This window comes from Cervus elaphus, chromosome 14, assembly GCF_910594005.1.
Source record: "Cervus elaphus chromosome 14, mCerEla1.1, whole genome shotgun sequence".
NCBI lineage: Eukaryota > Metazoa > Chordata > Mammalia > Artiodactyla > Cervidae > Cervus > Cervus elaphus.
The window spans coordinates 76475717-76499956 of record NC_057828.1 but is presented as its reverse complement, the minus strand read 5'-3'; the positions used below and the strand labels follow the sequence as shown (position 1 = coordinate 76499956).

Below are 24240 nucleotides of genomic sequence, written 5' to 3'. Positions count from 1 at the left end.
TGTGACCCCATGGGCTACACAATCCAGGAAATTCTCCAGGCCAGAATACTGGAGTTGGTAGCCTTTCCCTTCTCCAGGGACTCTTCCCAACCCAGGAATCGAACTGGGGTCTCCTACATTGCAGGTGGATTCTTTACCAACTGAACTATTTTTAACTTATATGCAGACTTCCTTATCCAAAATGCCAGGCTGGATATTATCACAAGCTGGAATCAAGATTGCTGGAAGAAACATCGATAACCTCAGATATCAGATGATACCATGCTAACGGCAGAAAGTGAAAAGGAACTAAAGAGCCTCTTGTTGAGAGTGAAAGAGGAGAGTGAAAAAGCTGGCTTAAAACTCAACATTCAAAAAACTAAGATGATGGCAACTGGTTCCATCACTTCATGGCAAATACATGGGGAAAAAATGGAAACAGTGATGGACTTCATTTTTGTGGGCTCCAAATGGGCTCCAAAATCACTGCAGATAGTGACTGCAGCCATGAAATTAAAAGATGCTTGCTCCTTGAAAGTAAACTTATGACAAACCTAGACAGCCTATTAAAAACAGAGATATCACTTTTCTGACAGAGGTCCATACAGTCAAAGCTATGGTTTTTCCTGCAGTCACATACAGATGTGAGAGTTGGACCATGAAGAAGGCTGAACACCAAAGAATTGATGCTTTTGAACTGTGGTGCTGGAGAAGACCCTTGAGAGTCCCTTGGACTGCAAGGAGATCAAAGCAGACAATCCTGAAGAAAATCAACCCTGAATAGTCATTGAAAGGAGTGACGCTGAAGCTGAAGCTCCAGTACTTTGGCCACCTGATGGAAAGAGCCAACTCACTGGAAAGATGGAAGGCAGAATGAGAAGAGTGCATCAGAGGATGAGCTGGTTAGGTAGTATCACTCACTCTGTCAACTACAAATCGGCACTTGCCAAGAGCATTTGCCAGCGACTGAACAAAAACAAGAGCATTTCCATCTGCCTCTGCAGAGACTGAACCCTCTGTGCTGCAGCTGCAGACCTCCAAGACTCCCTGAGGGGAATTCAGGCTGGAGGGTGAGGCACCCTGTACTCCAGGAAACTGGGGGAACATTTCTTTTGGTAGTTAGATATTTTCAGGAACTGATTTCATGACCCCAATCCTTGTATCTCTTCATGGCTAGAAAATTACTAAATCCCTTCATGGTGACATCAGCTCCTTGTGACTAGCAGAAAACCTTTTGAACGTAAGTGTTTCATTTCATTGAACTCTCCCTTCACCAAAATCTTACACTGACCTCCCACTGCCTCTTTGGAGAAGGCTCTCAGAGCTATCTGAGGTACTGTCTCCCGGGCTGAAGTTTTCATTTTGCCCCAAATAAAATTTAACTCACAGCTCTCCTGTTGTATATCTTTTTAGTCAATGGACATGAATCTGAGCCAACTCCGGCAGATAGTGAAGGACAGGGGAGCCTGGCATGCTGCAGTCCATGGGCTCACAAAGAGAAAAGGACAGGACTTAGTGACTGAACACCAAAAACAAAAAAGAAAAAAAAGAGGGGAAAGCCTCTTCCGAGAGCATTTACAGGCCCCTTCATATTGCTACGTCACCTCTGAACAACAAAATGTAAATAAACCAATTTAGGAGGAAAAGGATATCTAACTTTGTTTTATGTACTGGCATCCCCAGACACCTCCTTCCATCTTACCACCATTCCTAAAGCTTGCAGGAGAGCTACTACAGAGCTCAAAACCTGGTCTACGAACGACATACTCTCCATTCTCTCCTCATTTTCTTGTTGGCCGTTTGACAAAGTCTTTGGGGGATTTGGAGGAACCGCTAGTGTTTAATCCCCTACTTCACTCAAAGCCTGACTCTGAAGTCCTATGCCTCTCAGAACCTTAGGAAGTTCACAGTCAATACTCTGCCTCTGAACTCTGTCACTAAAATGATCTCTTCAAGGCTAAGTGTTAAACAGTGGATCCACTTCAGAAGTCAGCTTGCCATTCCTGATTCAGGAAAGTTTTCTGTGTAGACATGTAGCTCATTCCTTTCAGAGACAAATCCTGCTTTGTTCCCAGTGCCTAACATTATTAAAATCAAAATTTCTCAGAATTTTTCCAGCATTTGGTAAATCCTCACTAGGGGAGAACCAGCAGTAATATGTTATAAGCACTTGACAGCAACATCCATTTATTTCATTCAGTATTTAATGCATATTTGTTAAGCACCTAGTATAGGTCTAGAACTGTCTCAACACTGGAGATACAGCAAGAAAACGATCTCTGCCCCATGGAGCTTGCTCAGAAAAATAGGGAACAAGGCTCAAAAACCTTTCAAATGGAGCATCCCTTGAGTCAAACCAAAATAAGTTAAGAAATCTATGTAAAATGCTTCATTTATATTAAGAATGACTTGATGAACCCCAGAAATATCACTGACTGAAACAAAATTCCAGCAAAACCCAATTCTTGGATCTAATATAGCACATGTAACTAGGAAACCAAACAGTAGTCATATTTTTCTCCTTTTAAATTTTCTCATGAGAAAAGAATTTACTTCTAAAACTAGAAATAGATTGGAAGTGTTTTTCAATTTTACTCAGCTATAACTGACATGTGACATTACATACTGGTACCTGCAGAGAACAGTGAGTAGATCTGTTTTCTTAAGTGCCAACACGGAGCCACAAGACATTTCTGTTGTATCACTGTTTTACAACTATAAGAAACATTGAGTTTCCTATTCCCTGTCTCCTTAATTATACCTACTTTAATCGTCATCATGAAGTGTCTGGATTTTATAACCCAAGATACTAAGGTGTTCATTTTATACACCACCTTCACAATTAGTATCTGGTATGCTCTGCCAAAAATCCAAAAGTTGTGCTGATCTGGGAGGAAGCAGAAATTCCAAAGTTTGCTGAGCCGAGAAAATCTTTAATACATCTCAGATATAAAATTGTTTAAAATATATACAAAGTTCTATAATTACAGAAGATACATTTGAGGTTTACATGAAGAGCTTTCTTTCCTTACCATCCTCATACATTAACCATATGTGATACAGGTTCTATTTCCACCATTCTGTGAACAAAAGAATAGTTGATATACAGGTTGGATTAAAAAAAAATTTTTTTTACCTGATTCCAAATGTAATAAAGGGTCAATGCAGAAAATTAAAACACACACACAAAATGAAATATACATAAGCCTATCAACTGTTGATTTTTATTTATTTTCAAGTAAACTCTTTTAAAAGTGTGTCAATATACTATTTTAATAAAAGGAATGCCAAAAAGCACACACTGATTTGGAGTTTGCTTTTTCAACTTATGAATATGACATAGTTTCCCACTTTTTTACACTTCTTGCTGTACAAAATTTCTTTTCAAAAAGATACCTATCAAAAAAATCTTATACTTCTGCCAAATATTTAAGAGTTTATCCAAAATTATACCTCTTTGTTCACAACTCTGATGATTTCCTTGGGATAAACTCTAAATGGAACTAGTGGTTTCAAAGTCATGTCCATTTAAAATTTTAAACCAAGCAAAAGTGATGTTAAAAACTAAAAGTTTGAGGGTACTGGTTCCCCTGGCCTGCAATGTTTACACATTGGTTGACATTTTTATCCTTTACCAACTATTACCAAGAAAATGTCAACTCCTTTGTCTGCCGTTTAATACCGGTCACGTTACTTTTCTTTCCTATTACTAGACATACTGGTTTACTCTCAACTCTACAAATAAATTTTACTCATTCTTCATTTTCCAGCATTAAGAGATTGGTTCATCAGAGAAGTTGTCACTCATTAATTCCTACCCATCCCAACTCTAATGACATTCATTGCGTCTGGAAATATGGCACTTAAGGCACCCTTTATCCTTGTCTTTTTCATGCATGTGTATTTCATCTTCAATAAAACATTTAGTTGTTCAAAGGCAAGGCCATAGAGTTGAGGCCCCGTATGCTAACGGCCCGGTGTTATTTAATAATTTAGCTTCCCAGGGTCCTCTCCTGGGAATAATAGGGGAGACTAATTAACTTTTGGCAAGCTGCAGTCCATGGGGTAGCAAAGGGTCGGACACGACTGAGCAACTGAACTAAACTAACTTTAGCAGTTGGAAGAGCAATGGCCAAACCTTTCATGATTTTTGATATCTACCAGGCCAGGAGAAACTTTCAGTAGCAGACATTCAGCCATGGAAATCTCATTTATTGTCCCAAATTATCACTGATGTCGACTAAAAAAAGATGTACAACTTGAGAGTCATGAGTTAAGTTTAATTTGGGGCAACACAAGGACTGCAGCCTGGGAGGCAACACCTCAGCTCTGAGAGACTGCTCCAAAGGGCAGTGGGGGAAAGTCAATATATAAAGTTCTGGTGAAAGGGGAGCTCAATGCCATGGAGCAGTCATTTTAAAGAGACACATGTACCCCAATGTTCATCGCAGCACTGTTTATAATAGCCAGGACATGGAAGCAACCTAGATGTCCATCAGCAGACAAATGGATAAGAAAGCTGTGGTACATATACACAATGGAATACTACTCAGCCATTAAAAAGAATACATTTGAATCAGTTCTAATGAGGTGGATGAAACTGGAGTCTATTATACAGAGTGAAGTAAGCCAGAAAGAAAAACACCAATACAGTATGCTAACGCATATATATATATATGGGATTTAGAAAGATGGTAACGATGACCCTATGCAAGACAGCAAAAGACACACAGACGCAAAGAACAGACTTTTGGACTCTGTGGGAGAAGGTGAGGGTGGGATCATTTGAGAGAATAGCACTGAAACATGTATATTATCATATGTGAAATAGATCGCCAGCCCAGGTTCGATGCATGATACGGGGTGCTCGGGGCTGGTGCACTGGGGTGACCCAGAGGGATGGGATGGGGAGGGAGGTGGGAGCAGGGTTCAGGATGGGGAACACATGTACACCCGTGGCGGATTCATGTCAATGTATGGCAAAACCAATACAATATTGTAAAGTAATTAGCGTCCAATTAAAATAAGTACATTTAAAAATACATAAATTGCAAAACTAATGAAAAATGCATAATTTGGTAAGTTTTGACACTCCCCCATCACAATAAAGATAATGAATATACCCATCACCCCTTAAAAAAAAAAAAAAAAAAACAAGCAAAAAGGTATTTGTTAGTCATGAGGATCTGATGTCACCATGAAGGGATTTAGTGCTTCTCTAGCTATGAGGAGATGCAAGGACTGAGATCATAAAATCTGTTCCTAAAAACATCCAACTATCCAAAGCCCTGTCCCACCAGATTCCCTGGAGGACAGAGAGCCTCACTCCACCCTGGACTCCCTCAGGGGTTGCTGAAGGTCAACATTTCCAGCAGCATGGGGTTCAATCTCCCTAGAGGCAGGTGGCAAATGCCTTTGCTGTTCAGTAGTCAGCAGGGCTCTCAGTAAGTGCCAATTTATAGTTGACACTGACTCAAGCCAAAGTCTGAGCAAGGGCAGAGGTGTCCTGACACTGGATCCCAGGGCCAAAATGGGGTCTTGAGGGGATGTCTGCTCCCCCTGCCCGAGCTCTAGGGTTCTATTTTTAGGTCTCTGCCCTTTATTCTTTAATCCAGCCTTCCGGAAAACCATCACCGATGACAACGCCACCTCGAGTTTCCGTCCCACCCTTCCTGCACAGGGCGTTAACAGTCCCTTTTAACAACGCCCAGCCCGGGGGAACCAGCTGTTTCCCGCAAGCCGCAGCGGCTTCCGGGTAGGTCCGCAAGAGGGCGGAGCTAGAGGCAGTCGGGGGCGGAGCTAGAGGCCGTCCGGGTCCCCGCGGGACGCGCAGCACTTCCCGCGCATGGGCGGGGGAAGACCACGCCCCTCCCTGCAGGCCTGTGGGAGGGGGCCGCCGGCCCATCGGCCCCGCCCGCTTCTCCCGTGTCACTTCCGCCCTGGGCGCGCCCGGGGGCTCCGGCCGCCCGCGCAGCTGCTGTGTCCGAGTCTTGTATCGCGGGGAACTGGACTCAGCGAGGTCTCTGCGGAGCTGTCTCGGGTGTCCCGCTGGTCTCCCCGAAAATGAGGGCGTCTTGCGCAGCGCGCAAGGCGCCGCCCCGCCGCCCCGAAAGACTGGCTTCTTCTGGGCGCTTCGTCGGGGTGCATCTTCTGGCGCTGTTCCTCCTGCTGCCCACGTCCTCCGGTAGCGTGTGCGCCCTGTCGGGGGAGGGGGACCAGAGCGGGCCCGGGGGGCGCGGGGGCGGACCGGCTGGACGCTGCTGGGAGCCTTCGTGGCTCGGGCCGCAGGCGCGGGGCCGGGCCCCCCCCGCGATCGTCAGGGGTGGGGTGGAAGGTGTGCCGGGGAGTGGGCACCACGGAGACGGCTTTCCTGGGTGGTGTGGCTGGGGGGTTTACCTGGGGCCGGGTTGGAACCCCCGCCGAAGCTTCCAGAGTGGTTCCGGGACTGATGCAGTCGGTAAGGCGAGAGCCGACCTGCAGGGTGGTGACGGTGTCCGGGGTTGTTGCTAGGCTGCTGCTGTTTCTCTGGGGAGAGTTTGCCCTATGTTTTTTTTCCGGGGGGGGGGGGGTGCCTCGTGACCCGCGGGGCCTTTCTAGGATTAGGGTAGCCCGGGCCACGTGTGCCCAGGTGTGTGCTTTGAAAAAGTGGCCAGTCCAGCTGGGCCGAATGCGCAACAGGAAAGCTTCCTGCCTTTAAAGCGGGGGCCTGCGGAGCCCATGTGGTGCTCGTTGTCTCTGCTGAGAGCAGGCCCTGGATAGGGTTAGAAGGTTTTAGAGGGGAAAAGGGCGCTTTTTGTAATTCAGGTTAACAGGCAACTTGGTACCCAGTATATATAAGTAGCAAGGAAAGAGAGCTTTTTCAGGCATGAGGGAGCTAAGAGAATGATCAGTAGCTCCAGATGGTACAGGAGGTTAACGCGAATTACTGAGGGACAGAGGATGAGGCTGAATTTACCTAGAAGGAGGCTGGCTATTTGGTTGAACCTGGTAGATGGTTTTTTTTTTTTTAAGGTCTAGAAATGAGTAGAATGTGAGAAATAAAATGGATAGGTATAGATGTTAAAGCCTCCTTTTTGAGGAAGCAAAGGAACGGTTAAAAATAGGTTGTGTAGACAGAGAAAAGGGAAAGAGTCTTCAGGTTTAACTGAAGTTCTAGTTTTGATCAGAGGCTGTGATTATCCAAAGGTGCCACCTGGGCACGGATGTGGGCCTGTGCTTGACTCAGTTACTTTTATGACTTTGGCAAGCAAGTAGGGAGTGCTTGCACAACTTTTGTAAGTGTACGGAGGTGGGCAGTTCTCTTGATCCATAGTAGAGACTGATTTCACCTTTCTGAAACTCGTCTGGAAAACTGGAGCATTTTCTGAATGCAGCCTGTTGAATTATATAATGGCACCTGTTAAAGTATTGCATTGTGTGTGGTACTCAGCGTTGTCCAGCTCTTTTGGACTGTAACTCATCAGGCAAAGTATAGCATTGCAGCCTGGTAATGTTCATATTGTAAATTCTCTAGGAAAAACTGAGTCAAGATACTATTTTTTGATGCTGGCAGTGTTTGTAAATCTTTATAGGAAAAAGAATTCAGTATTCTGAGAAAGAGAGGAAATCTGATTATAAAACAAATATGGTATTGAACTCAGTCATTATAGTGTATGAAGATTATAATCCACTGATTGCCAAAGCAGACGTTCTAAACTGTGTATTGTTGAAAGCGTTGTTTTCATGATACATGTTATGGGAAGAGATACTTGAAGTTAGTTGAATGGATTAAAAAAACCAATTGACAAATGTTTTTTCATAAACAGCACTGTATGTGAGAGTCATATCAGATATTTCTCCCTTCTTTTTATGCTTTCAAGATAGTTACTGAAATTGAATGCATAAAGCAAAGAGCGCATATATAATTTAATCATATGCATGGTCACTTGAGTTCTTTCTTGGTGCTTCCAGGATATTCTTGAATGATGATATGTGTTTTTATCTAAAACAGAATTATGTAACATTTCTAGCCCATATTCTTTTCTGTTATAAAAAATAGAATGTGTGCCTCAGAGTATTCAGTAAATTTTATGTTAATACCTGTGACTTTGATTTTGGTTTGTTATGGGCAGTTAATTGAGGAAAATTCATGTATCATGATCAGCAAAGTAGAAATGTTGAAAACATTTGATAAATGTTGAAACAATTAACTTGACATAATATAAGACGTGTTATAAGTGAAATGTTGGACGAGTATTGAGAAGTTTAGAATCTAGAATGTGATGGGAAAGAAGGGTGATATTTCACTTGTTTAGAGTTCTCTCAGTCTGAAGTAAGACCTAGATCCAGGAAGTAAGTAAGTAAATGTTCCTCAGGGATCAAAATAGGTCTGTCTCTGTTTTCCTTTTTTTTTTTTTTTTTTATATGGAACGCTTCACGAATTTGCGTGTCATCCTTGCGCAGGGGCCATGCTAATCTTCTCTGTATCGTTCCAATTTTAGTATATGTGCTGCCGAAGCGAGCCTCTGTTTTCCTTTTAAGCGAGGCCTTTGCATTCCTTTAGCCCTTTAGGACTTGATGTGTCTCCATCACATTATTTTATATAACTTTTCTAACAGGTCTGTTAGGTTGTCAAGTGCTCAGGTACTTAAAAGGAAGAGGACTTGCTGAATAGAAATGACATTATTCTAGGGAGAAAAAATTTTCCCCCAACATTCCCCGCAAAAACCCCAGAAGTAAAAAACTCTAAAAGCGTATCAGGATAGTAGCTTTATGTCAGGATATATTGGATGAACAACCCAGCTACCTTAGGGAGCTTCTGAGGAATTGATCTGTGAAGGAAAATGAAATTATATTTAATATCCAAGAAAGCAAGTTTTTTTCATGTAATACTATCCAAATATTATATTTTGATATTTACACGGTGTCTATATATATCACTTAAAAAATGTTCAATTCACTAATAGAAAACAAATGAAGTATTTTGAAATACTTTGGTCCCTATTTATTTTGATTTATTAATCCCTCAATGTGTATTTTATATTAACCTCTTACCACAGCATGTCTTAAGTTACAACTGAGTATACAGTTTAGTAGAAAAAGAAGACATATGATTCCTGCCCTCTGGGCCCTTGTCTTGTTAGAGAAAACAGCCTAATATGTTTGTGTTTCAAACTCTGGAATAATAATCTGAGCATAGTACTATAGGAGACTTCTTAGAAGAGAGGTGAGTTTTGAAATGATGAGTTTAAAAAGAACTGGAGAAGGATATGGACCTATAAACACATTTACATTTCAGAACCAAGCACATTGATGCTGTCTCTTCCATTTCCTGCTGAATTAAAATTCATCTTATTCTCCAACAGGCCAGAAGCTCAGAGGTTGTTATTTAAAGTAAGCAAGGCACATATAAAATCCTGCTAAGAACTTTTCCGTTTGTTCTGTACTACCTATCTGTTGCCAGGCCACAGTCCCTGTCTGGTGAATAAGATAAAATGATTTATTTTTATGCTCTTATTCTCTCTATTCCTAGATGCCTGTGGTGACCCACCAGAGTTTGTCACTATGAAGCGCAAGGGTGCCATTGGATCCAGTTATAAACCTGGGGATGAAGTACTGTATGAATGTCGTCTGGGTTTCCAGCAAATAACTCCTGGTCAAGTCCTCTCTGTTATTTGTCAGAATAATAATACATGGTCGTCTCTCCAGGAGGGCTGTAAAAGTAAGTAAACAATTTTTTTTTTAATTCAAAAAACTTTTTATTGCTGTAGAGATTTTCACACATTTTAGAGTATTTTACTACTGAAATGATCATCTTCTCATGTGAATGTAGGTTTTTAGATAGCCATGCATTCAGGCTTTGAAAAATCTCCAGGGACTCGTTTTCGTCACAATTGGTTGCCTGGGTAATTATGAATTTTATGTGGCATTATAATAGTTAAAACAAGAAAATAATAATAAAAGTAATAATATTCCCATGAGTTTAAACAAGCCATATAGAATTTTGAATTTGATTCAGATCTATTTTGAAATGGGTGTAAAACAAGTTTGATCTTTTGCTTTTAGGAAGACGGTGTCCTTCCCTAGGTGATCCCATAAATGGCCAAGTTGTCTTTGTAAATGGAAGTACTGAGTTTGGTTCCCAGGCTCACTATGTTTGTAATAAGGGGTAAGTAGGCTGCTCCTTAGAGAAAATAAGGTTATGTGTGACTAAGTCCATTTTCATTTTGCCTCTCTTCTTAAGCATTGCCATACAGTTGATTTCATTTTGCTTTATATATGTAAGTCATACAGTAGTCAAATAACCCTGGGCTTTTTATGAAGATTGAAAAGATGAGTAACTAATAGAAATTTAAATTGAAGGAAAGTGAAATGGTATAAAATTTAGCATATGTATTAATAAACCTATCATAAACATTGGAAAATCATGGTGACTGTTGCCTTGACAACACGGTGCACTCTATTTGTCAATAAAATGTCCAATTCTGAGATTCGAAATAGGGTTTATAGAACTGAGAAGTGGATTAGCCAACTATAGTTGTTCTTATATCGAAGTAATCTGTAAGATGTTACTAGACCAAAGTTGACCTGGCTAGCTTAGACAGTAATCTTCATCAGAATCTTTTAGTTGGAAAACTTATTGTTGAAACTGCTACAAAGGAGTGAAGCATCTCAAAGAGGTCCTGAGTATTTAATAACAGCCTTTGTTCTGCAGGGCTCTCTTAATAGTATATATTAAGGATACTGAGCATTTTTTAAAACTGTGGATTTAAAAGATAAATGTGATATCTCTGGAAATGCAACTGGTTTTTTATTACTGTCTATGTATCCTGGTACTTTACTGAGTTTATTAGGTCCCACATTTTTGTATTTATGTGTGCATGCATAATCTTTAGGGTTTTCTATGTAGTAGAAATATATATATATTTCCTTGCTTAATTGCTCTAGCTAGAATTTCCAGTACCATGTTGAATAAAAGTCGTAAAACTAGTTGTCCATGCCTGTTCTGATCAAATTTTGTCAAGTTTTTTTTCTGCCTCAGTTGAGGTGATCATGTGCTTTTTTTCTGTCATTCTTTTGATACAGCTTATTACAATGATTGATTTTTTAATGTGTTGAGCCATCTCTTGCATTCTTGGGATAACTCTCACTTGCTTATGATGTTTAATCCTTTTAAAATGCTGTTGAGTTGTTTAGTAGTATTGTGTTGAGGTTGCTTGCATTGGTGTTTTTAAAGGCTGTTGATCTAACTTTCATTGTGTCTTTTTCAAATTTTGCTATCATGGTAATGTTCATCTCATAGAATGAGCTCAGACTTCCCTTCTCTTTAGCTTTTTGGAAAAGTTTGGGAAAGATTGGTGTTACTTCTTTAAATGTATGGTAGATTCACCAGTGAAACCATTAGATCCAGAATTGTTTTTTAATTGAGAGATTTTTCGTTACTGAGTCTGTCTGCTTGCTGCTGCTGCTGAGTCGCTTCCGTCGTGTCCGACTCTGTGCGACCCCATAGACGGCAGCCCACCGGGCTCCTCTGTCCCTGGGATTCTCCAGGCAAGAACACTGGAGTGGGCTGCCACTTCCTTCTCCAATGCATGCATGCGTGCTAAGTCGCTTCAGTCGTGTCTGACTCTGTGCGACCCCATGGACAGCAGCCCCCCAGGCTGCTCTGTCCACGGGATTCTCCAGGCAGGAAATACTGGAGTGGGTTGCCATTTCCTTCTCCCGTCTCCTTACTAGTTAAGGTTTATTCAGATTATCTGTTTGGGTGGTTGAGTCCTGGTAGGTTTTGTGTTTCCAGGAGTTTGTCTGTTTTATCTAGTGCATAAAATTGTTCATGGTACTCTTATAGTATTTTTTATTTCTGTCAAATCAGTAGTGCTGTTACTACTTTTATTTCTGACTTAGTAATTTGAGTCTAATCACTATTAGTCTATTTAAAGGTTTTTCAACTCTGCAGTCTATTTAAAGGTTTTTCAACTCTTGCATTTTTTGAAGAACCTACTTTTGGTTTCTTTGATTTTTCTCTATTGTTTTGCTCTTTTTTTGTTTGTTTATCTCTGTTCTAATATGGCAACTAAACCATAATAAATCTTTATTATTTACTTCCTTCTGTTAGCCTTGGATTTATTTCTTTTTCTGGTTCTTCACTTGTAAACTTAGTTTGAACTTTCAGAGGTATCATTTCTTAATGTAAACATTTATAGGTGTAAATTTCCCCTTTGGCATTAAATCCCGTAAGTTTTGATATGTTATATTTTAACTTCCATTTGTCAAGGTATGTTTTAATCACTCTGATTTCTGCTTTGAACCATTGGTTGACTTAAAACATACTGTTTAATTTTCACAATTTCATGAATTTTCAGTTTTTCTTTTGGTAATGATTTTTAACTTCTTCCTAGTGTGGTCAAAGAATATACTTTGTATAATATCTACCTTTTAAAATCTATTACTTAAAATTAATTTGTAGCATAAAATAAACAGTATTATTTGTTAAATAATTATTTTTGAATAACATTGTTTCCTTATTTATAGCCTAGCATATGGTCTATCCTGGAAAATATCCCATGTGCTGTTGGAAAGACTGGATAGTCTGTTTTTGTTGGCTAGAATGCTTTGTATATATCTGTGAGGTCAGGTTGTTTTCTTAGTAAGGTCCTCCTTATCTTCTGTGTAGTTGTTCTGTCCATTATTGTGAGTGAGGTATTATAGTCTCCAACTAATATTGGAGAAATGCTTATTATGTAGGAATGTTTATTTGCCCCTTCAGTTCTGTCATTTCTTGCTTCATATGTTTTGATGGCCTCTCATTAGGTGCATAAATGTTTATAACTGTTATATCTTCTTGCAGTATTAAACCCTTGTTAATATAAAATTTCCTTCTTTGTCTCTTGTAACCTTTTTTTTAAATTTAAAGTCTATTTTGTGAGATTTTAGTATAGCTACTCAACTGTGTTTTGGCTACTAATATCTTTTTCCAGCCTTTCATTTTCACTCCATTTATGTCTTCTGTTGTCAAGTGAGTCTCTTATAGACAGGATTTGGTTGGAGCAAGGAGGGACCTATTTCTATTATTGTGCTATTTTCTATATGCTTTATAGCTTTCTTTCCTAGTCCCTCATTTCCTACATTAGTCTTCTTTTTTGTGTAGTTGATTTTTGTAGTGAAATATTTAAATTCCTGTCTCATTTCCTTTTATGTATATCCTATGGCTGTATTGTTACATGGAAATTCCCTGGTAGTCCAGGGGTTCGGAATCTTCACCCCACTGCAGGGGGCACAGGTTCGATCCCTGAGTGGGGAGCTAAGATCCAAGCAGTGAATCCAGTAAGATTCACAGCATGACCAAAACAAAGCAAAACAAAAAAAACATTGTATAGTTACAACACTCCAGGTTGAATTTATACCAACTTAAATTTGATAAATTACAATATCAGTCCTTTACTGCCCCATACTTGCCCTTTTTGGTTGTTGATATCATACTGCTGTCTATACAAATAATTGTAATACTAGCTTCTACTTTAATAATCTATTTATTTATTTTGTAATTTAGTCTTTTAAATCACATAGAAAGCAAAATTTGTAGTTGCTAACCACTGTTTCAGTAATGCTAGCTTTTATAATTACCTTTGCTGAGTTTTTTTTTTTTTTAATACATAAGATTTTGAGACCCTTCATTCCCTTTTTAGTACTCCCTTCACATTTCTTCTTGAGTGTATAGTACTCACATACTTCTTAAGTTTTTAATTCTGGGAATGTCTTAAATTTTTCCTCATTTTTGATGCTCAGTTTTGCTGGATGGGGGGTTTTGGTTGAGTTTTTTGTTGTTGTTAGTTATATCAATAACTTTCTTCTGGACTCTGAATTTCTAATGACAAAGCTGCTGATAATCTTATTTACGATGCTTGACATACGATGTTTCTCTTGTCTCTTGCAGTATTCAGTATTCTTTGTCTCTGTTTTTTGAAAGTTTGATTATGATGGCTTTGTGCAGGTCTGTTTGTATTCATCTTACTTAGAATTTTGAGCTTTTGACATATTTATATTCCTGTCTTTTATGGAATTTGGGAAGTCCTCAGCTGTTATTTCTATAAGAATTCTCTCTGTCCCTTTTCTGAGAGTCCCGTAGTGTATATGCTGGTCTCCTTATTGGTGTCCCGCAGATTCCTTAGGCTTTATCCTCTTTTCTTCAATCTTTTTTCTTTCTCAGAGTCAGTAATTTCTGTTGCCCTATATCAGTTCTACTAATTCTTTCCTCTCAAATACGCCTTCAATTCTTCTAGTGACTTTTTCTTTTCCATTAATGTAATTTGCAACTTACGAATTTACTTTTGGATTCTCTTTAGGTTTTCTGACTCTAATTGATATTTCCACTGGGTTCACATATTGTTCTCTATACTTTCTACATTTCTTCCTTTAGTTCTTTGTCCATCTTAACAACTGTTATTTCTTCCCAGTTTCACTGAGGCTCCAGGTCCACGGGGCCAAGGTAGGGGGCCGCCCTGTGGGGCAGAGATGAGCCAGTGAAAAGGGTGTATTTGACTGGTCTTCTTGGGGCCCAGGTTGTTGGTGTGGCCTCGCTTCTTGTGGCAGGTGACAGCACGGGTGTGCGGGTGAGCGCAGCGCTTGCAGCAGATCGTTTTGTGACAGCAGTACTTGCGGGAAAGCTGGCAGAGGAAAGGTTTGATGATGCCACCCCACGTGTGACGCACCAGGGACAGGGTGCATTCCTTCTGGATGTTATAGTCTGAGAAAGCTTGGCCACTCAGCTACTTTTCTGCAAAAGTCAAACTCTGTTGGTGAGGCAGGATGCCCTGTGTTTTGATTTTGACTTTAACCTTCTTCCTGGTGACACTCGGCTTGACCTCAGGAGTGATGGTCTTGTCCATCAGGGTCTTCACAGAGATCTACATCTGCAGGTCTGCTCTCTGACCGCTTTGTTGACAAAAAGTGGGGTGGCAGAACCGGCACCCACCTAATTTGTCTTTCCATTATATGAGCCATATGTTCTTTTTCTGTTTCTTCGTATGCCATGTGACTTTTTTTTGGAATCAGTATATGAAATCTAACAGTGTGGTAACTCTGAAAAATCAGATTTGGCCCCTCTTTTATTTTGATTTTGTTTTTTGATTATTGTATGGTGTCTCAGTGCTGATTCAGGTCTTTTCTGAGCCTTTCTCTGGGCATGCACAGTCGTTTTCTAATTTTTTTTTCCACATGGCAATTATCCTAGTATTTAATGTACCTGAGATACATTTTTGTATCTCCTAAATACATCTTGTATTTAGGATATTTGGAATATCCTAGTATTTAATGTACCGGAGAAGGCAATGGCAACCCACTCCAGTACTCTTACCTGGAAAATCCCATGGACAGAGGAGCCTGGTAGGCTGCAGTCCACGGGGTCTCGAAGAGTCGGACACAACTGAGCGACTTCACTTTCACTTTTCACTTTCATGCATTGGAGAAGGAAATGGCAACCCACTCCAGTATTCTTGCCTGGAGAATCCCAGGGATGGGGGAGCCTGATGGGCTGCCGTCTGTGGGGTCACACAGAGTCAGACATGACTAAAGCGATTTAGCAGCAGCAGTATTTAATGTCCAGCTTCTGCTATTGGCTTCCCTGATAGCTCAGTTGGTAAAAAATTTGCCTGCAATGCAACAGACCCCGGTTTGATTCCTGGGTCAGGAACATCTGCAGGAGAAGGGGTAGGCTACCCACTCCAGGATTCTTGGGCTTCCCTTGTGGCTCAGCTGGTAAAGAATCTGCCTGCAATGCTGGAGACCTGGGTTGGGAAGATCCCCTCGAGAAGGGAAAGGCTACCCACTCCAGTATTCGTGCCTGGAGAATCCCATGGACTGTATACAGTCCACGGGGTCGCAAAGAGTCGGACACGACTGAGCCACTTTCACTCATACTTCTGCTAGTGGGGAAAAAAAGTGAAAGAGGGAGCAAGCGGTGCTGGATTTCAAATCTCTTGGAAATCGTTTGGCCAGTGTTGAAGGAGCTTGAAAAAGCTGGGGGAGGTGTGACGACAGTGGCTGCCCGTCTCTTTTTTGCACCTCTGGGATCGGAAGCAGCAGTGATAAGAGCATAAATCCCTGCTCCTTGGAGGGGAGGGCAGGCCCTCTTGGCCCGCCCCAGCTCCCGCAGGCCGCGTATAAGCTGCTCCAGCTGTGTGTGAACAGATGGCTGCTGAGGTGGGGGGCGGGAGCTGCCACTGTGCTGAGAGCTCAGACTGACCGGAATTAAGTTAACTTACCTATTCAAGTCTTCTCCTCCGAAGTGCAAGCCATGAAGAGATTCCAGATTTCCAAAACAGTGGAAGTCAGGCAGATTCTATCAGTGAATCTGTTGTCAAGGTGGGGAGACAGATTGCCGTTGCCACCTGTTTTCCCATCATCCCAGAGTCCTTTACTTAACGCGTTATAATCTGGAATCAGTGCACTAACCCTTGGGGAACAGTCATCTGGAAGTGGGTACAGGCAGATACACTGGGTATTTTTTAACTTGATCAAGTAAAAATAGTGGGAGACCCAGTGAATAGAAAGAAAGAGGCTGTTAGGTACCAGGAGACTCAAGGAAGTTGTAGCCTTCTTGAGAAACACAATATATAGAGAGGTGTCAAAACAAAATAGTAAATGAAAAGCACCAAATAGATAATTTTCGTGATCTTTACCATGAGAGTCCTGGAGGAAGAGTGTAGTATGAATTTAAATGATCAGAGAAGATTTCATTGAGTAGTGTTCCTAAACCATTTTACTACTAGAAAGATACAGGCATACCTTGGAGGTAACCGCAGGTTCACTTCCAGGTCACTGCAGTAAAGCAGATCAACTGAGTGTTTTTACATGTGTTTACACTGTATTATAGTCTGTTAATTGCACAATAGCATCATGTCTGAAAAAATGTACATGTCTTACTTTCAGCATACGATGTTACCAAAAAGTGTTAACCGTAATCTGAGCCCCAGAGAATCATAGTAGTCACAAGAAAGACAGAAATCATAGGTCACCATAAGAGACATAATAATGGTAATAAAGTGAGAATCTGTGAGATTTACCGAAATGTGACACAGAGACATGAAGTGAGCAAGCGCTGTTGGAAACATGAACACAAGTAGATTTTTCGGGGCAGGGTTGCCAGACACCTTCAGTTTGTTGAAAACGCAATAAAGTGAACAGCAGTGAAATGAGGTATGCCTGTATGTTGAATATTACTGCTCTAAAGACTATTAATAAGAACTGAAAGTTAGCTGGTACTCACTGTGCCCGATGCTAACGCACACAGTCCTTAAAACAGTCTCGTGAGGTGTGTACTATACTTTTCATATATGAGGAAACTGAACAAGAGCACTTTAATGGACTTTCCCAAGCCCAGGTAACAAGTCGATCTTGGGGCTGGAACTTGAATCCAGGCAGGCATCTGTGCATGTGCCGCTGGAGCAGGTTATAAGTAGCCTGCAGGCGCTGGGGTGGGCAAAATCCAAGCTCTAGGGCCTTCTCTCTGTTAGTTCTTACGGAGCAGAAAGGTGTGAGCAAAAGCGTAGACGTGAATGTGTGATGCATTTGTCAGATATGGCAAAGATGCCAGGCAGCATGACAGAGTAATTCAGACATTTTGCTGTGGGCCAATGTGTATTCATTCAGATGCAGAAACTTTTATTTGATTAAGTTGCAGATTAAGTAAGCATTTCCATTATACTTTGTTTAAGGAACTTCTCTCTCCAATTACTCTAGTGCAGAAAAACAGCCATGTAAAATTGTTTTCATTATTATTTTCACCTTGTAACTACTAAAGAATATAGTAACTTTTCTTTTCTCATTTAGTTACTACTTAGCTGGGCCAAGTATTTCTTATTGTGAGCTTTCTGCAGATGGTGTGAACTGGAGTGATAATCCTCCAACATGTGAAAGTAAGTATGTTGTCAGAATGTAGAGCAGCAATTCTCAAACTTTTGGCCTCAGGACTCCTTTATACTTTCAGACTAACATAGACACCAGTGAGCTTGTGTTTATATGGGTATGTCTAGTGTCAGAACAATGTGTATAGACGTAATCCATATAATCTTATGAGTTATGCTATGTCAATTCTATTATATTGAATTAATCCTGAAAAGTTTTCAAAATAATTATTTATTAATTCATTTTCAAGAAGAATAAATGTGTACCTATTAGTATATAACACATATTTAATGAAAAAATAAAAACATTCTAGCTAATGGTTTTGTTTTACATTTTTGCAAATTTCTTCAATGTTTGGCTTTAAGGAAAGCATCAGGATTTAGTCACTTGAAAAATCACACAATTTATAGACTCTGGAAAATTTCACAATACACTTGTAAGGATGAAAGTGAAAATGACAGTAATAATTAGTATTAATGTGAAGAACTGACTTAGCAAACAGATACATTTACAAATTATGAAGCATTTCTCAACTAGCACTGAGTTCTGTTTTTAATCATGATCATATTATATCTTTAAATTGTCAGCATCACTTATGATGAGAACAAAACTTAGTTTGGCCTTACAGGTAAATATATGTATCTCATGTAGGTATTTCATGATTTTAAGAAAATGAGTTTTATTCTAGAAATTCATTTGTAGATTAATAGCTTGAGTTTAGGATAATATATTTTCTCATAAAAAGCTTCTTCTAAATGGATAGTGGATTCACAACTAGCATATAGCAATCATATGGTAATGAATTTATTGAAGGCAATTCACAGGACTTTACTAATGCTGTTTAATCCTTTACGCTTCCCTTTAGACTTTCATGTTCTCTTTTTTTTTCTTTTTAAGGGATTAAGTGTAAACCACCTGAAGCAATTCAAAATGGAAAATACACCAATAGCGACAAGGACACATTTGAATACAATGAAGTAGTAACTTATAGTTGTAATCCTTCAGATGGACCAGATGAATATTCACTTATTGGAGAGAGCAGGCTTACTTGTATTGGAAATGATGAATGGAGTAGTCAACCTCCTCAGTGTAAAGGTAATAATATTTCTATTTATTTCCTTCTTAATTTGTAAATACTGTAGAAACTTTGTAAATAGTTTTACCTATAAGTAAAAACAGTCGTATGTGCTTGAGTCTTCTGTTAAGTTGGTTTCTAGTTTGATTTAATATCAGTCAAACCAAATAAAAAGTACTTCTCGTTGTAGAGTTTCCAACCTCTCACCTGGCAGGTTCTTGGCATTCCAGTTGATACATTGCAAACTACTATGTATTTGCATGCGTTAAGACTGTTTTCCATGAAAGCATCAAAAATTCAACACGCTTTTTCTTAACTGTTGTCTCGTATTACAAGAAGTATGACAGTGTGGCTGCAGGAAATGGTAGTGTAAATTGTAAGAGATGTAAACTGTCTCATAGATATGATTGATAAATGCTTGGGGAAATCTTTTTTAAAAAGAATATTTAAGGTGTTAAAGCATGATCAAAAAGCAGGGAGACACTGGAGGGATTTTTACTCTTGAAAGAAAGGATCCACTGAATAATACCAAAATATTTCTCAAGTGAAGAGGGACCATTCTTATTACCATATTCTAGGCAATAAGAAAATTTTTACAAATCTTGAAGAATTGAAATCATTTGGAGTACATTATCTGATCAACAATGGGGTGAATGTATAAATCAAAACATAATCTAGAATATCCCCAAATATTTGAAAATTATGCAAGACACTTACAATTAATAAATCAAAGACAAAATAACAAAGGAAATTAGAATTTCTTTAAACATAGTGAAAATAAGACACAAAATATCAGAACTTGTTGGATACAACAGAAACATTGCTTTGAAGGATAGTTAAAGTATGAAGTACTTATATTGGAAAATGAGAAAAGTCTCAAATCAGTAACCTAAACTTCCACCATAAGAAACTGAAAAAGAGCAAATAAACCAAAACTAGCAAATAATGAAGACAGAGAAAAAAGCAATGAAATTGAAAAGAGAATATAGAGACAGTCAAGAAATCAACACCTGCTTCTTGTAGAAGATCAGTATGCAGTTTGACAGAAAACAGAAGATACAGATTACTGTATCTTATTAGTATCAAAAGTGAAAGAGATGTCACGAAATATACTGTAGACATTTAAATGACAATAAAGGAATAAAACAAACAGCTTTAAACATAACAGCTTAAACCTTTCTCTCATGCAGATTTTGTCTTTTGTTATTATGGTATATCACATTGACTGACTTGCTTATGTTGAATCATCTTTGTGCAGAAGGAAATTTTGTCAAATGAGTCAAATGTCCATTCATGATAAAAACTCACCAAGTTGAGTATAGCAGGAGCATATCTCAACATAATAAAGGTCATTTACAACATGCCCACAGACAACGTAATACTCAAAGGTGAAAAGCTGAAAGCCTTCCTGAAATTCAGGAGCAAGACAAGGATGTCCACTCTCACCATTTCTGTTCAACATAGTATTGGAAGTCCTATAGTTCACAGCAGTCAGAAAAGAAAAAGAAATAAATTTATCCAAAATAGGAAGGAATAAGTAAAACTGTCACTATTTACAGATGACATCATACTCTACATAGAGAAAGCTAAAGTCTTCATAAGAGCTCTAGTTCAGTCGCTCAGTCGTGTCCAACTCTGTAATCCCATGGACTACAGCACGCCAAGCTTCCCTGTCCATCACCGTCTCCTGGAGCTTGCTCAAGCTCATGTCCATCAAGTCGGTGATGCCTTCCAACCGTCTTATCCTCTGTCGTCCCCTTCTCCTCCTGCCTTCAGCCTTTCCCAGCAGCAGAGTCTTTTCTAGTGAATCAGTTCTTTGCATCAGGTGGCCAAAGTATAGAGTTTCAGCTTCAGCACCAGTCCTTCCAATGAATATTCAGGACTAATTTCCTTCAGGATTGACTGGCTTGATCTTCTTGCAGTCCACGGGATTTTCAAGTCTTCTCCAACACCACAGTTCAAAAGCATCAATTCTTTGGTGCTCAGCTTACTTTATAGTCCAACTCTCACATCCATACATGACTACTGGAAAAACCATAACTTTGACTAGATGGACCTTTGTCAGCAATAATGTCTCTGCTTTTACATACGCTGTCTAGGTTGGTCATAAAAGCTACTGGAAGAACTTAATATATGAATTCAGCAAGGTAGGAGGATACAAGATGAACATGGAGAAATCTGTTGTGTTTCTTTACCCAAATAATGAAATGTCAGACTAAGTTAAAAAAAAAAAAAAATTCTATTTAAAATTGTATCCAAAATAAATAAAAAGCACCTAAAATTGACTTAACCAAGGAAGTGGAAGACCTGTAGACTGAAAACTATAAATATCAATAAAGGAATCTGAACAATTTTTAAAGAAATGGAGAAATATCCTGTGCTCTTGGATCTTGGATTGGAAGAATTAATATTGCTGAAATAACCATATTACCCAAAGCAATCTACAGATTTAATACAATGGTTCTCAAAATACCTATGACATTTTTCATAGAACTAGAACAGATAATCCTAAAATTTATATGGAAAAGACCCAGGATTGCCAAAGCAATCCTGAGAAAAAGAACAAAGCCCTAGGTATATCTTTTCCTTAATTTCAGGTTGTACTGCAAAGCCACGGTAATCAAATCAGTGTGATACTTGGCACAAAACAGACACACAGATCAATGACCAGAATGGAGAGCCCAGAAATAAATCCATACACCTATGATCAATTAACCTATGACAAAGAAGGCAAGAATATACAATGGGGAAAAGACAGTCTCTTCAACAAGTGGTGCTTCAGAAGCTGGACAGCTACATGTAATACAGTGAAGTTAGATAGAACCATATACACAAATAAATTGCACATATAGAACAAACTCAAATGGTGTAACAACCTAAATGTAAAACATGACACCATAAAACACTGACAGAATTATAGCAATATTTTCTTCAAGTCAGTTCGCCAAGGCAGAAAAAAAAAGGGAAAAATAAATGGCACATAATCAAATTTAAAAGCTTTAACATAACATGGGAAACCATAAACAAAACCAAAAGACAACCTATGGAATGAGAGAAAATATTTGCAAATGATGCAAATGACAAGAGGTTAATATCCAGAATTCACAAACACCTCATGTAAGTCAATATTGAAAAAACAAACAACATAATTAAAAAATGGGCACACCTGAATCAGCATTTCTCCAAAAGAGACATACAGATGGCCTACATGTACATGAAAAGATGTTCAACATCATAAATTATTAGAGAAATGCAATCAAAAACACAGTCAGGTGAGAGTGTCAAAAACACACTCTTAAAGAGTGGCTATTATCAAAAAGTCTATCAATAATAAATGTTATAGGGAGTGTGGAGAAAAGGGAACCCTCCTAAACTGTTGGTGGGAATGTAAAGTGGTACAACTAGTAAAGAAAGCAGTCTGGAGGTTCCTTAAAAACCTAAAAATAGAACTATGATCTGCAGACCCACTCCTGGGTATACATGTGAAAAAAACAGTCTCTAATCCAAAAAGGTACATTTACCCCAGTGTTCATAGCATCACTGTTTACACAATAGCCAAGACAGAAATAACTCAAGTGCCCATTAGCAGGTGATTGGATTAAAATGTTTTCTGTTTTTGTGTGTCTATATTGGCATATTACTTGGTTTTTTAAAAAGAATAAAATATTTACATTTCAGCAACATGGATGGACTTAGAGATTATCATACTTAGTGAAATAAATGAGACAAATTATTATATGATATTACTTGAATGTGGAATCAAAAAAATTATACAAATGATTCTACATGTAAAACAAAAACAGACTCAGATGTAGAAGACAGGCTTATAGTTACCAGTGGGAAGAGGGAAGGGGGCAGCAAATTAGAAGCATGGGATGATTGACAGATACAAGCTGCTATACCTGAAATAAATAAGCAACAAGTATTTAGCAACATGGATGGATTTAGTGAATATTGTGCTTAGTGAATTAAGTCAGACACAGACAGACAAATACTATATGATATCACTTGATTGTGGAATAAAAAAGAAATTACGAATGATACTACATACAAAACAAAAACAGATGAAGTAGATAAATTTATAGTTAACCAAAGGGATTAGGTAGGGACAACAAATCAGGAGCATAGGATTAACAGATGCAAACTACTACACCTAAAATAAGCATCTAGTATTTTACCGTATAGTACAGGAAATTACCTGGAGTTTCGCTGGTGGCGCAGTGGTAAAGAGTCCATCCGCCAGTGCTGGAGACACCGGAGACGGGGGTGGCAAGATCCCCGAAGGAGGAAATGGCAGCCTTCTCCAGTTTGCTTGTCTGGAATAATCCCATGGGGAAAGGACACTGGTGGGCTCCAGTCCATGGGGTCATAAAGAGTCAGACACGACTGAGCAACTGAGCATGCACCCACAGGGAATTATATCCAATATCTGTAGTAATCTGTAATAATAATATATGGAATATAATCTGGGGGAAAAAAAAACAAGCAAACAAAAAACAAATCACTATGCCATACACCTGAAACTAACACAATATAGCAGATCAACTGTATTCAATAAATATTTTTCCAAAACCTCATGAAGTGTAGTGCAGGCCCCATGTCCTTGCTAGGGTATTATCATACCAAACATTTAAGGAATAAATAGTAGCAGCCCTATACAAAGTCTTCAAGAAAATTAAAGAGATGGGAGTACTTCTTATTTCATGAGAACAGTGTTGCTCTGATACCAAAGCCAGACAGAAGCACTGCAAGAAAAGTGTTATATAGTATCCAAAGTGGGCATAGAACTAAAACTTTTAAACAAAATATTAGTAAATCAAATCCTTTTAAAAAAAACAAAAGTACATCATAATCAAGTGAAATTTATTCTATGAATGCATGAATGATTCAAATTTAAAAATCAGTGCAGTTTACCATATGAAGAAACTGAAGGAAAGAAAAAAAAATGACCACCTTAATAGATGCAGAGAAAAAAGTACATATGACAAAATTCATTATCTTTTCATTATAAAGCTCAGCAAATGAGGAATATAAGGGAACTGCCTGAAGCTGACAAAAGGCACCTATAAAAATTCCCCAGCTAATACTATAATAGTAAAAGAGTGGTTATGTTTATCTAAGATAGGAACAAGACAAAAATGTCTTATGTTAGAACTCTACTCAGCCTTGTATTGGAGTTCTTAGATAGTAGAACAAGCCATACATATTGAAGAGTAACAAATAAAATAGACTTTATTCACTTACAACAGGATTGTTTTTGTAGAAAACCTGAAAGACTGAAGTTTTAGCAGGATCAGCATGCAAAT

The 24240-nt window shown here is 38.9% G+C and overlaps 1 protein-coding gene, 1 non-coding gene and 1 pseudogene across 10 annotated transcripts in view; 1 reads left to right on the top strand and 2 right to left on the bottom strand.

The window, feature by feature from the left end:
• The first annotated feature begins 5875 nt into the window (after window positions 1–5875).
• Window positions 5876–24240, top strand: part of CD46 (CD46 molecule) — a 38158-nt gene continuing 19793 nt past the window's right edge. For 4 of the 9 annotated variants that reach the window (XM_043923082.1, XM_043923084.1, XM_043923085.1 and 1 more), the window contains exons 1-5: window positions 5876–6163; window positions 9491–9679; window positions 10024–10126; window positions 17785–17870; window positions 18757–18954. In XM_043923082.1, coding sequence (XP_043779017.1) covers window positions 6043–6163; window positions 9491–9679; window positions 10024–10126; window positions 17785–17870; window positions 18757–18954 — 697 coding nt within the window. In that variant the 5' untranslated portion in view covers window positions 5876–6042. The remainder of the gene's footprint in view (window positions 6164–9490; window positions 9680–10023; window positions 10127–17784; window positions 17871–18756; window positions 18955–24240) is intronic. The other 5 variants (XM_043923081.1, XM_043923087.1, XM_043923083.1 and 2 more) reach the window with 5 other exon arrangements.
• On the bottom strand, window positions 8377–8481 carry LOC122708352. Its single transcript, XR_006345139.1, has one exon. It is a non-coding gene; the product is annotated as a U6 spliceosomal RNA (small nuclear RNA).
• On the bottom strand, window positions 14388–14867 carry LOC122708026 (annotated as a pseudogene).